Here is a 12,051-nt window from a genome sequence, read left to right on the forward strand (position 1 = left end):
GGCGGCAGCTCTAGATGACACCGAGTATTCTTAGGGAAACACAAGAGCCCCGCTGCAGTACATGCCTCATCCATAGCTTGTTTCGATGGTGGCTCTACGTTGCCTCGCAATACTGATTCGCTGCTAACGCATTACCCTCGACATTCATCGTGAGATGGGTTGTAACATGATTTTTTAGAGAGCGGCTCTTAGGCGACCGTTCTTCGTTCGGCGACCGTTCTGTGCGTTCCTCGTAACCGAGCGAACGAGCACATCGAAGGACGAAACAGTGAATGCGGAGCCCAGCGGGCGATGAAAGACGGCGATAGCGAAGAGCGTGCGACGAGAAAAGCGAATGATGAGGGTGCAGCGGAACCATGAGGTGGCATGGAGAGCCGGTAACCATCGGCACGGAGAGCCGGGCCGTGACGTGCCATGAAGGCGGACACAATCATGGGGCTGACACGTAGATCGGGTCGTCCTCTTTCTCGCTTGGAAGCACCACGCAGACGCATGACTCCCCGCCAGCAGCATGCCACATATCGCAGGGGACGCTTTCCCACCAGGAGCGCTACGGCGCAGCGATCACATCAGAGGCGTCCCGCATCGGACGCTGCACCTAGGAGTCGCGCTGTGAGCGGAAAGAGGAGCCGCATCGCCTAAACACGAGGGTTCAAGTGAGGCACGCTGGAAGTTGGAAAGGCAGAGAGTGACAAAACTTATTAAACGCAAGGGTATTGGGGCATCATCGCACCGGTCCCCGCACGGCCCCAATGCGCTCAAACGAGACGAAGGGGAGAAGCGGGCGAGTGGCGCGCCACCTGTCGGAGCAGCGCCGTACATTGAGAGGAGGGGGCCTTCTGTGTTTGCCGCAAGATGGCTCTGCGTCTGCGCCAAGCGCAGAAGAAATGTAGCAGATACGTATTTCGCTACGCGTTTAACTGCGACTTCTGTAATTTACATGCTCATAATAACCGATATACATGGCAGTATAACTTTCTACGGCGCGTTTCTGAGGCAACACCGCATTCACTAGAGGCGCTTTTGTCCCGCTTTGAACCATCTGACTCATGGCTGAGTCACTTCCTCTTCAGCCACCGAGGTGAGCGGACACGGTATGTCGGGCTCTTCCCGAGCGGTCTCAGCAGCCCACCCGGGACGCGGTAACAGGATGATAGCAGAAGTCGACAAGGATTTTGACATTATTTTGTCGCATTTGCCAACAGGACGCGCCGTTTTCAACACATTGTTCTTGCACGGAAATGTTCGAGCGCGGACCTTCAGGGTCGAAGATTTCCGGGACGCTTTGCACAAGGAACGGCTGCTCCCTGACGTTGTGGCTTTGGGTGCCTAGCTACCAGATGAACCATGTGTGGGCAGTGACATTAAACAGCCCAGAGGCGACGAAACAGTTGGCTGGATTGAAAGAACTTCAGGTCACAGGGCGACGCTGTCTCGTCATCGACCCGCAGGAGCAGCAGGAGACGCTTCGGCTTCATTGATTGCTACACGGCCTGAACTGAACAACAAGGCGAAAATAAGTGATATTCGAAGTTATAACATGAGAAAGACTGCAGGAATCGTAACAAATGGACGTGGTCTGAAATCCGTAAGAAGGAAACTTGGCATAGGACACACAATAATGTATGTACTGAAAGATAAGCAGAGTAATATCCTCAGTAACTTCGAAGGTATTGTAAAAGCAGCGCAAGAATTCTATAATGACCTGTACATTACCCAGTGGACTCCGGATAGCTCAATTAGAAACAGTAATGAACAGGATACAGAAACTCCTCCTATAACTAGCGATGAGGTCAGAAGGGCCTTGCAAGACATGAAACGGGGTAGAGCGGCAGGAGAAGATAGAATAACTGTCGATGTATTCAAAAATGGAGGAGACATAATGCCTAGAAAACTGGTGACTCTCTATACGAAGTGTCTATCTACCGCAAGCGTTCAGAAGACTGGAAAAATGTCACGATTATACGAATCCACAAAAGGGGATACGTTACAGAATTGAGGAATTATAGGCCCATTACCTTACTCTCAGTATCATATAAATATTCGCCAAGATAATCCCCAATAGAATAAGGGCAACACGGGACTTTGCTCAACCAAGGGAACTGGCAGGTTTGAGGAAGGGATACTTTACAATGGATCACATCCGTGTCATCAGTCAAGTAATCGAGAAATCCGCATAGTACAACCATCCTGTATATTTGGTTTCCATAGATTACGAAAACGCATTTGAGTCAGTAAAGACACTAGCAGTCATAGAGGCATTACGTAATTGAGGAGTACAGACCGCTTACCTAAATAGTCTGGAAAATATTGCCACTTGGTGTGGCACAGCAAGGGGACTAAAGAAGAGGACAAGGAGGTTCGTCTCGGCATCGTCATGAACGAAATGGCTGACAGTCTCGCGAGAGCGGCCCTCAGTGGCCCTGTATTACCATTACTTCCTACAATAGGTTACCTAATGACTACTAGATCCGGGAGATATACAATCATTCAAGACTTTTTGAACCCAGCTGTAGCTAATTTTTCAGAATAACGGCACCTCCTATTTCCTTGGCCCAAAAATTATTTTCACACCAGAAAAACTGAAGTCATCTTTACCCGATTACATTGTCGAATACCAAAATTAAAGTTCTATCGTCACAGGGCTGGTCTGGTGCCCTCCCCTCTGTGCCCAGTGTGTGGAGAAGATGAAACAATAGATCATTTTTTCATATTCTGCCACCGTTGTACTTCTTTAAGAAACAAGATTCTACAATCAAGATTTATACAGCTTGGTTTAAGCTTTTCAATTATAAATATTCTTTCTCTAGGAGCCTCCTCTCTTCGAAAGTGCCACAGGCATATTTGCTCAAGCGTGGAGGAATTTATAGTTGCTACAAAGAGATTGTCTTGAACTCTTAAACATTTTACTTTTGTTCGTTTTCTTCAGTTAGCTTACCAATTTTAGTATTTAATAAATATTGCCTAATTTCACCCAAACCTTGGCCAATCCCCCACAGTTGGTGTGCGCCATCGCATAAGGAATACCACACCATACCATACCATCGCCCGTCAACGGTTACGTTTCGGGAAGTACAAACGCCTGGATCCCCATTCAGCGTGTATACTTCAGCAGGGTACACGCGACAGTTTGGTGGAGCTTGCTGGGTACACCCAACTTATGCAGGAGACCCCACTGGGCAGCAAGAACCTCGCACAATTGGAGTTGACTCCAGTTCGCCGCACAAGCCGGCGAATTCGAGGGCTCGGTCCAGAATTTGGAAACCTCCAGGAAAAAGTGATGACTACTACGACTGCGACATTCACGGAAAGGGTGACACCGACTTATCTAACGCTGCTGAACCCCCAAGTGCCGACGGCTTTTCATGGCGACACATTTGAAGACGTGGAAGGCTGGTTGGCGGAGTTCGAACGCGTGGCTGCGTTTAACGAGTGGGAAAACAACGCCAAACTCAGAAACGTCTACTTCAGCCTCCAGGATTGTGCTCGCACGTGCTTTATGAAGCGCGAAAGTGCCCTGTCATCCTGGCTTGAATTCCAGCGCAAGCTACTGGAGACTTACTCCAGCGCCGAGTGAGCCCTTGAGTCACACGTCCAAAAGCCCAAGGAGAGCGTCACGATGTATGTGGAGGACATGACGCGTCTCTTTCGGCGTGCCGATCCGAGCATGTCGGAAGTGAAGAAGGTACGTCATCTGATGAGAAGCGTAAAGGAACAACACTTTGGCGGTCTTGTTCGGAATACGCCCAAGGCTGTCGCGGAGTTCCTCACTGAAGCCACCGTAATGGAGAAGACGCTTCTGCAACGGTCGAACATGTACAACCGACAAGTAAATTCCGCCTGCACTCCGGATACGCCAGCTGGCATAGGGTGTGACATCGCCTTGCTTGGCAGACTGATTCGCTCAGTGGGTCGCGACGAGCTGCAGAAGCACCATGGTACGTCGCCACCGCCAGTCAGCTCCCTCGCCAGCGTCGTACGCGACGAAGTGCAGCAGGCACTGCAGGCATCTCTTTCCAGCAGTGAAGCGCCACCTCTGCCAAGTGAGTCCCGGCGCAAGACTTACGCAGAAACATTAGTGAGCCCCGCCCAAGCTTTAGCACCTACTTATGTTGCGTAGCCAGTCGCGTTGCAATCGGCGCAAACCGCTCCGACAACTGTGATACCGTACTTCGAGGACTGCCGAACACCAGCGAGGAAATCGGAGGTTTGGCGAGCACCCGGTCGACGACCTCTGTGCTACCACTGCGGCGAAGGTGGTTATGCGTATCGGGAGTGCCCCTATCGACGACTCGGACTGCGGGGTTTTTCTATTGATTCGCCTCGACCTAGGTTTGGCCAGAGGCCTCCCGACATCGCAGAATTAATCGAACAGCAGCGCAGGCCGGGCACATCGCAGCTGCAGTCACGCTCACCCTCACCGCGGCGATATTTCCCTGCTCGTGATACCATGTCGAGGACGACGCAAGGGCGATCACCAAGTCCATGCCGGGAAAACTGACGTCAGCGATCTTCTGAGGCGGGGCCGCTGATACTCGACGCACTGAAGACCTCGCATCGTGCCGACCGCAGAACAATGAAAACCCGACGACGCCAGAACTAGTTTCTGTGAACAAGATTTCACTGGACATACGTGTGCTGATCGATGGCAGAAAAATGAGTGCACTTGTAGATACCGGCGCCAATTACTCTATTCTTAGTGGCAATCTAGCGAGCGTTCTGAAAAAAGTTACGTTGCCCTGGAACGGGGCACCAGTTCGTACGGCAGGTGGCCATGTCGTCACACCGCTTCGCTTATGCACGGCGAGAGTAGAAATTCGCAGTGCTGCTTTTCTCGCCACTTGTCTGGTTGTACGCGAGTGTTCCCGCGATCTAATTCTTGGAATGGACTTTCTCCGGGAATATGGCGCCTTTATTGACCTCCGCGAGCGCTGCATCACTTTCTCGACGCAAAGGGCAACATCACAGACCGACGCCGTTGGACACAGCTCCCCACTTGGCGTTTCAGAGGGCAGCATCATGATATCGCCGCGTGCGAGCGTTATGGTTCCAGTCAAATCCGACGAGCTGCAAGATGGTGAAGCCATTGTAGAAGGCGACATTTCTGTGTTGCTGATCCAAGGTATTTGTGTAGCGCGAAGCCTTGTGGAACTTCGTGATAGCCAGACCGCGGTCCTCGTTACCAATTTGCTTTTGAGCATCGGCACATTTTTCGTGGCACTGCCGTCGCCTACGCCGAGCCATTAACAGACATCGCCGTGTGCTTTGCTTCTGAAGTGGACACAGACGACGGTTCGCTCAGAGACATCGATGTAAACTCCGAGCTTACGGACTACCAAAAGAGCGCACTGCAGGAACTCTTGAACCAATTCCACGCATGCTTCGCTCGGTATACCAAGGTGGGCCAAACGCCAATCACGAAGCACCGAATAACGACCTCCGCCGACGCACGCCCCATCAAACAGCCTTATTGTGTCTCGCCGAAAGAACGTGAGGCAATTCAAGCCCAAGTCAAGGAGATGCTAGATGATCTCATTCAGCCTTCGCACAGTCCGTGGTCGTCCCCAGTCGTTCTGGTCAAGAAAAAAGATGGAACGCTTCGTTTCTGTGTTGATTATCGACGCCTGAACGATGTCACCAAGAAGGACATGAACCCACTACCACGTATCGATGACTCTTTAGACAGGTTGTGGCGAGCTAAGTATTTTTAGTCTCTCGATCTAAAGAGCGGTTACTTTGCGGTTACAATTGCAGCAGATGAACGAGACCGCGAAAAAAAACTGCTTTCGTCACTCTACATGGCCTTTACGAATTCAGGGTACTTCCTTTCGGGCTCTATTCATCACCAGTAACTTTCCAGCGAATGATGGACACCGTTCTCGCTGGTCTAAAGTGGAAAAGCTGCCTCGTCTACCTCGACGACGTGGTTGTTTTTTCGGCGACATTTGACTACCATCTGAAACGACTGCGGCAAGTTCTCGAAGCCATCCGATCGGCTAACCTCACCCTTAAGCCTAAGAAGTGTCATTTCGGCTACAAGGAGCTGATGTTTCTGGGACACGGTCAGCGCGGAAGGCGTTAGCCCCTATCCCACGAAGACTGCCGCTGTAGCCTCGTTTCCAACACCGACCGACAAGAAAAGTGTCCGACGCTTTCTGGGACTTTGTGCATACTACCGGCATTTCATAGAAAATTTTTCGAAGGTGGTGGAGCCACTGACTCGACTCACGAGGGACGATGTATCGTTCGTCTGGGCCTCAGAGCAAGAGACTGCTGTCACTGAGCTTCGACAGCTGGTGTCAGCACCAGTTTTGGCCCACTTTGACGAGGAGGTGGACACGGAAGCTCATACAGGTGCCAGTAACGTTGGTCTTGGTGCGGTGCTTGTACAACGGCAGGAAGGTATTGAAAGACGGATCGCCTACGCAAGTCGCATGCACACTATCACGTGCACAGACCAACTACACCACTACGGAGAAAGTGTCTTGACGTCGTATGGGCGTGGGCGAAATTTCCACCTTACCTTTACGGCCGCCCATTCAAAGTTGTAACCGATCATCACTCGTTATGCTGGCTTGCTAATCTGTGGGACCATACTGGACGTCTACATGGTGGAGTCTACGTCTTCAGGAGTGTGACATGACCATCGTGTACAAGTCAGGCTGCATACACGAAGACGCTGACGCACTCTCGCGCGCCCCTATCGACACTGCCGACAAAGACGTTGAGGACGACGGCGTTTTCCTTGGGGCCGTAAGCGTTACTGATTTGTCCACACGGCAGCGCGCAGACGACTCACTACGGCCTCTATTCGAACATCTGGAAAGACGAAACCCAACAATACCCCGGCATATCGCTCGAGGATTGTCGTCTTTTTGTTTACGACATGGCGTCTTGTATCAGAAGAACTCCGCCGCCACCAGTAAGACATACCTTTTGGTCGTTCCAGCAGACCTCCGTGCCGAAGTTTTATTCGCCTGTCATGACGAGCCTCCGTCTGGCCATTTGGGTTTTACGTGAACGCTTGATAGAGTGCGCAAATCTACTACTTCTACTACGACTACTGTAACTACTACTACTACTACTACTACTACTACTACTACTACTACTACTACTACTACTACTACTACTACTACTACTACTACTAAATCTACTACTGGCTGAAACTTGCCGAGTGTGTTAAGCGGTACATCCAAGGCTGCCATGAATGCCAGCGCCGAAAGTCGCCAGCTGTGAAGCCTGAGGGTTTGCTGAATCTGATTGACCCATCTGGCAAACCTTTCGATCAGGTCGGCATGGATCTTCTGGGCCCATTTCCACTGTCATCTTCTGGCAACAGGTGGATAATCGTCGCCACAAACTATTTAACGCGGTATGCTGAGACAAAGGCGTTGGCTCGAGGCACAGATTCCGAGGTTGCCCACTTTATCATAAAGAGCATCGTCCTACGGCATGGCGCCCCATGGCACGTCATCACAGACCGAGGCAAAGCCTTTACAGCGCAGCTCATTGAAGATGTTTTTAAACTCAGCTGCACAACCCATCGAAGGACAACTGCCTATCATCCGTAGACAAACGGCTTGACCGATTGACTGAAAAAAACGATGACTGACATGCTGTCTATGTACGTAGACGTACAGCACAAGACGTGGGACGAAATACTCCCATGCGTAACGTTTGCCTATAACACTGCTGCGCAAGAAACAACACGCTTCACACCGTTTTACCTCGTTTACGGCCGTGAAGTGCAGACTATGTTAGAAGGAATGCTGCCATGCGACAACATCGATCACCTCGATGTCGCCCAAGATGTCGACCGCTTCGTGCAACGCGCGGAAGAAGCCCGTCAGCTTGCCCGAGTGCACATAAAGAAACAACCGAGCATTGATACGCAATGTTACAATCTCCGCCATCGACAAGTCGAGTTCCAACCTGGTGATCAAGTTTTGGTCTGAACTCCCATGCGCCAAAAATGACTTTCCGAGAAGCTTTTGTGTCGCTACTTCGGACCTTACAAAGTGTTGCAGCGAATTAGTGACGTGAATTACGAAATCCTTCCTGACGGAAGCAAGCCCCGACGTCGACAACCGCAATCTGAAATTGTGCACGTTATGCGGTTGAAACCGTACTGTAGCTCCTAAAATTCGACGTTTCAGCCGCTTAGGTTAGTTTTTGTTGCTGCTGGTCCCTCGGTGCCTTGTGAATATATCGCACATCACAGTGATTGTGACTATAGCCTATGTGTTCGTCTTAGGCCATCTCGGCGCTCTCACGTAAAGCCTATCTATGTTTTCATTCTTTCATTTATTTATTTTTATTTTTGAATAGGGGGCAGTGCCACATGGTGCGGCACAGTATGGGAACTGAAGAAGAAGAGAACGAGGTTCGTCTCGGCATCACGCGTCAACTGTTACGTTTCCTGAAGTACAAACGCCTGGATCCCTATTCAGCGTGTATTCTTCAGCAGGGTACACGCGACAATGTCTACATAGATTCACCCTAATACTCCACGAGAAAAGGAGGAAGATACCTACAAAGGAAGGGGGTCAGACAAGGAGACAAACTATCTCCAATGCTATTCACTGCGTGCCTGGAAGAAATATTAGGCTTTAAACTGGGAAGGCTTAGCAGTAAGGATCGACGGTGAATATCTCAGCCACCTTAGGCTTGCCGATGACATTGTTCTGTTCAGCAAGGCTGGAGATGAATCGCAACAAATTATTGAGGACTTTAACAGACAGATGTAAGAGCGGGGTTGAAGATTAATATGCAGAAGACAAAGATAATGACGAATAACAGGGCAAAGGAACAAAAGTTCAGGATCGCCAGTAACACCCTAGAGTCTGTAAAGGAGTACGTTTACGTAGGTCACTTAATCACAGGGAACCTCCTCATTCACGCCGTCCGCATCCGCGGACGAGGCTCGGCACGCGAGATCTCGAGCCAAACTGTGAGCCGACGCGTTGCCAGGCACAGCCGCGTGAGCGGGGGTCCACACGAGGGTTTTCAAGCCGTTTAGGGGCGTCGTATTGGGACATGGTACGCCTGTTTGGAAATTCTACCATGGACGAAATTGCCGATGGCCTGCTTGCTGTCGCTGATGACGGTATTCGCTTCCGCATGTATGGCCATGGCAATCGCGGTTTCTTCCGCTTCCACCACACGGCCAGCCATGATTGTTTTATGTTCTATGAATCCTCCATTGTGATCCGCTACCACCGCGGTCATGAAGTCGCCACGAGGGTGTCTGGCTGCGTCTATGTAGACGACTTCATCTTGCGAGCCGTAGCGTCGCCAAATGTAGATGTAGATGTAAATGTAGATGTAGATTGTTATGTTGCATAAGGAAGCCTACATTTGCCTTCATTTCTTTCTGGTTTTTGTTATGACGCACTATTGGGAATTTGAACGCACTAATAGGACGCACTGTTTATGACGCACAAATAAACTTCAGTTGCGAGTCAGCGTCAGCGTCGTGTTCTTCTTTGCTTATGCCCTTGCTTGTGGAGCGCTGTCAGTTTTCGAATTATGAACTACCACCAAGCCCCCCAAGTTTCCCTTCTAGTTTAGCATTAAAACTTGAGGAGAAGCTAGGGACCACGCAGCGAGTAAATTTACCCAGAATTGTCTGGCTTAATTTTAGGAGAGGCGAATGGAGTAGTGTATATTATACCAGTGTGAAACATACACATCTGATCTCGATCCGGGCTGATCCGGGTCGGATTTCTCGGTCGCAATCAAGAATGGTCGCTGCTACACGGTCCAACGATCCGGCTCGAGTTATCGTGTGTTGATCGTCAGAAACTCCCAGAACTATATAATCTATTAGCTACAAATTCAGATTTGCAAAATATGGTGAAATTTAGACAATAATGCAGTATTACAGCTTATTATTCCTGGTAAAAGATTCTTAAACTTTTTCATTGAGCTGGCTTCACTTCTTGTTTTTAGCGTTTTCAGAATCCTGCGCTAGAGGGCGCAGACGTCAGCCTGCGATCTTGGTTAAGGGGCTGGTCGCGATTCTCGGATCGCGATCACCCAGATCCGGATCCTATAGGACCGCGATCGCAAATGACCGTGTAGCAACAGCCGACCCGGATCAAGCTCGATGTGGATCGGCCCCGATCGCGATCAGAGGTGTACGTGTGACCCCGGTATTAGAGAGCAGGCGGTGATTACTCATGCTGTAGTTGGGATTGGCAGAAAGCAATGTATTTGGGCAGGCTATCAAATTAGCAGGACTAGTAATCGTTGCTCTATTAGAGTTAAGTATGACGACCGAAGAAATGTAAACGCAGCAAAGCACGGGAGCTAACTATGTAGTGTAGTGAAATTAGGAAATCTGCAGGCATGAAAGCAGTCAGCTGATGCAAGATACGGCAATTGGAGATCGCCAGGTGAGGCCTCCAACGGACTTAGCATAGGCTGACAATAATGAGAATTATGGTAGCGATGTTGTACTACTAGGTACAGTCTAAAAATCACCTATATATGTATGTTAATGGTTGAACCATTACATACATGTATTTGAAAGTAGCTTAAGTGCAGATGGGCTCACTTTCATTGTGGTTTACCATGCTTTAATATAAATCCTTTATAGTTCTCGCAAGTCATTCCCAATAATTGTTGGCTGGCCAAGGGCGGATTGGAAATCAATTCAACCTTATTCCGTTCCATAATCTACTCTAATCCGTAGAGCGTCAATTAGTGGCATGCATCAAGGGGCATGCCACAGTATCCTAATAAAATCAGACTGCGTGAATCGATCACTTAGGCTTAGCGGTAGTTGTCATTATTCCTAGCTTTCCAACGAGGGTCTGTGAAATGCGCCAGGTGAATTCGGCCACTGCACCACTTTAGTGGCCCGCATGCCCCGTGCTGCGATCCACTTGTGACGTACGCGTAAGGTCCTCCCTCTGACGTGACACTATTTACTTTTTAGTTCCTGGGCAAGTGGTGGATCGTGCGAGCCACAGCCAACGTGTTCCACCAGGGTGAACAGTGCGCGCACTTCACGGTCAACCGCAAGGCAGAGAAACTGTACAACATGACAGCTGAGTTCCGTATTGTCAAGTAAGTGATACTTTCGTATTGGCCGGCTATTACAGGGTGTGCGAGGTATTTGAGTACATTCCTTCGAATATACAGTAACATTATCACTCTGCCAAGAACATCATCATATCATATCACTCAAGAACATTTGTCTTACGATACCAAATGGCCCTCCGGCAAAGAGGAAACCACAATTAGTCATCGTCGCCTCAGACAACGGTCACTACTTTGCTTGAAGTTGAAGATTATTGGTACCGCTGGAGAAAACAACCATACTTCTTCAGCTGAGCGTTAGGAGGTGACACAGTAGAACTATTTGGGGGACCTCCTGTTTCATAACGCATGCAAGATAACGGTATAAACAGCAGGAAGATGCATCCAACAAACGATTACACACATCAGCTTGTAACATAATTGCAAAATAACAAGATCAATCAATAAAATAAATATCTGCGCTCATAAAAAAGGTTATTTCACTATGATAAGCTAACAGAGGCATAAAGACAAATTATCAAGATCGTTTATGAAACAATTATAACAATATAACATGAAAGTATTTGCTTAATATCGATATCAACAATAATAGTGAAGAAATTTACATATAGTAAAGATTACCACAAAAAATACTAGAAAAACCGCATCCGTAGAAAAAAAAAGTAAATTGAGAAAAAAAAATACGGAAACAAGGGAAAGATAACCGAGAAATCAGCTCTCCTAAAAATGTATTTTTAATTTGTATAAAAAGGAGTGCAAAGAAGTGCTAATCTTCCTCTCTGCAGGAATTACGTTCGAAAAAGTGATACTCCCGAATCTGAGGGTAAACTTTCCGTAATTTGATGTGATCTTGTGTAAAAGGTGGCTATTCTGAATGAAGCGAAACAAGAGAAGTGATGACTTATGTTTAAACACGTACAGAAGAGATAGAATACGAAGAAATTCGTAAATAGGCAGGGTGTGGCAGCGCAGTGGTCTAAATGTCATTCCTTGGTTTTGAAGGCG

The 12,051-nt window shown here is 48.7% G+C and overlaps 1 protein-coding gene across 1 annotated transcript in view; it reads left to right on the plus strand.

Annotated features, from left to right (window-relative positions):
* Window positions 1–12,051, plus strand: part of LOC139055672 (uncharacterized) — a 142,942-nt gene that overhangs the window by 44,387 nt on the left and 86,504 nt on the right. The window contains exon 2 of the mRNA XM_070533202.1: window positions 10,943–11,073. Coding sequence (XP_070389303.1) covers window positions 10,943–11,073 — 131 coding nt within the window. The remainder of the gene's footprint in view (window positions 1–10,942; window positions 11,074–12,051) is intronic.

This window comes from Dermacentor albipictus, chromosome 2 (genome assembly GCF_038994185.2).
Source record: "Dermacentor albipictus isolate Rhodes 1998 colony chromosome 2, USDA_Dalb.pri_finalv2, whole genome shotgun sequence".
In the NCBI taxonomy this organism is placed as follows: domain Eukaryota; kingdom Metazoa; phylum Arthropoda; class Arachnida; order Ixodida; family Ixodidae; genus Dermacentor; species Dermacentor albipictus.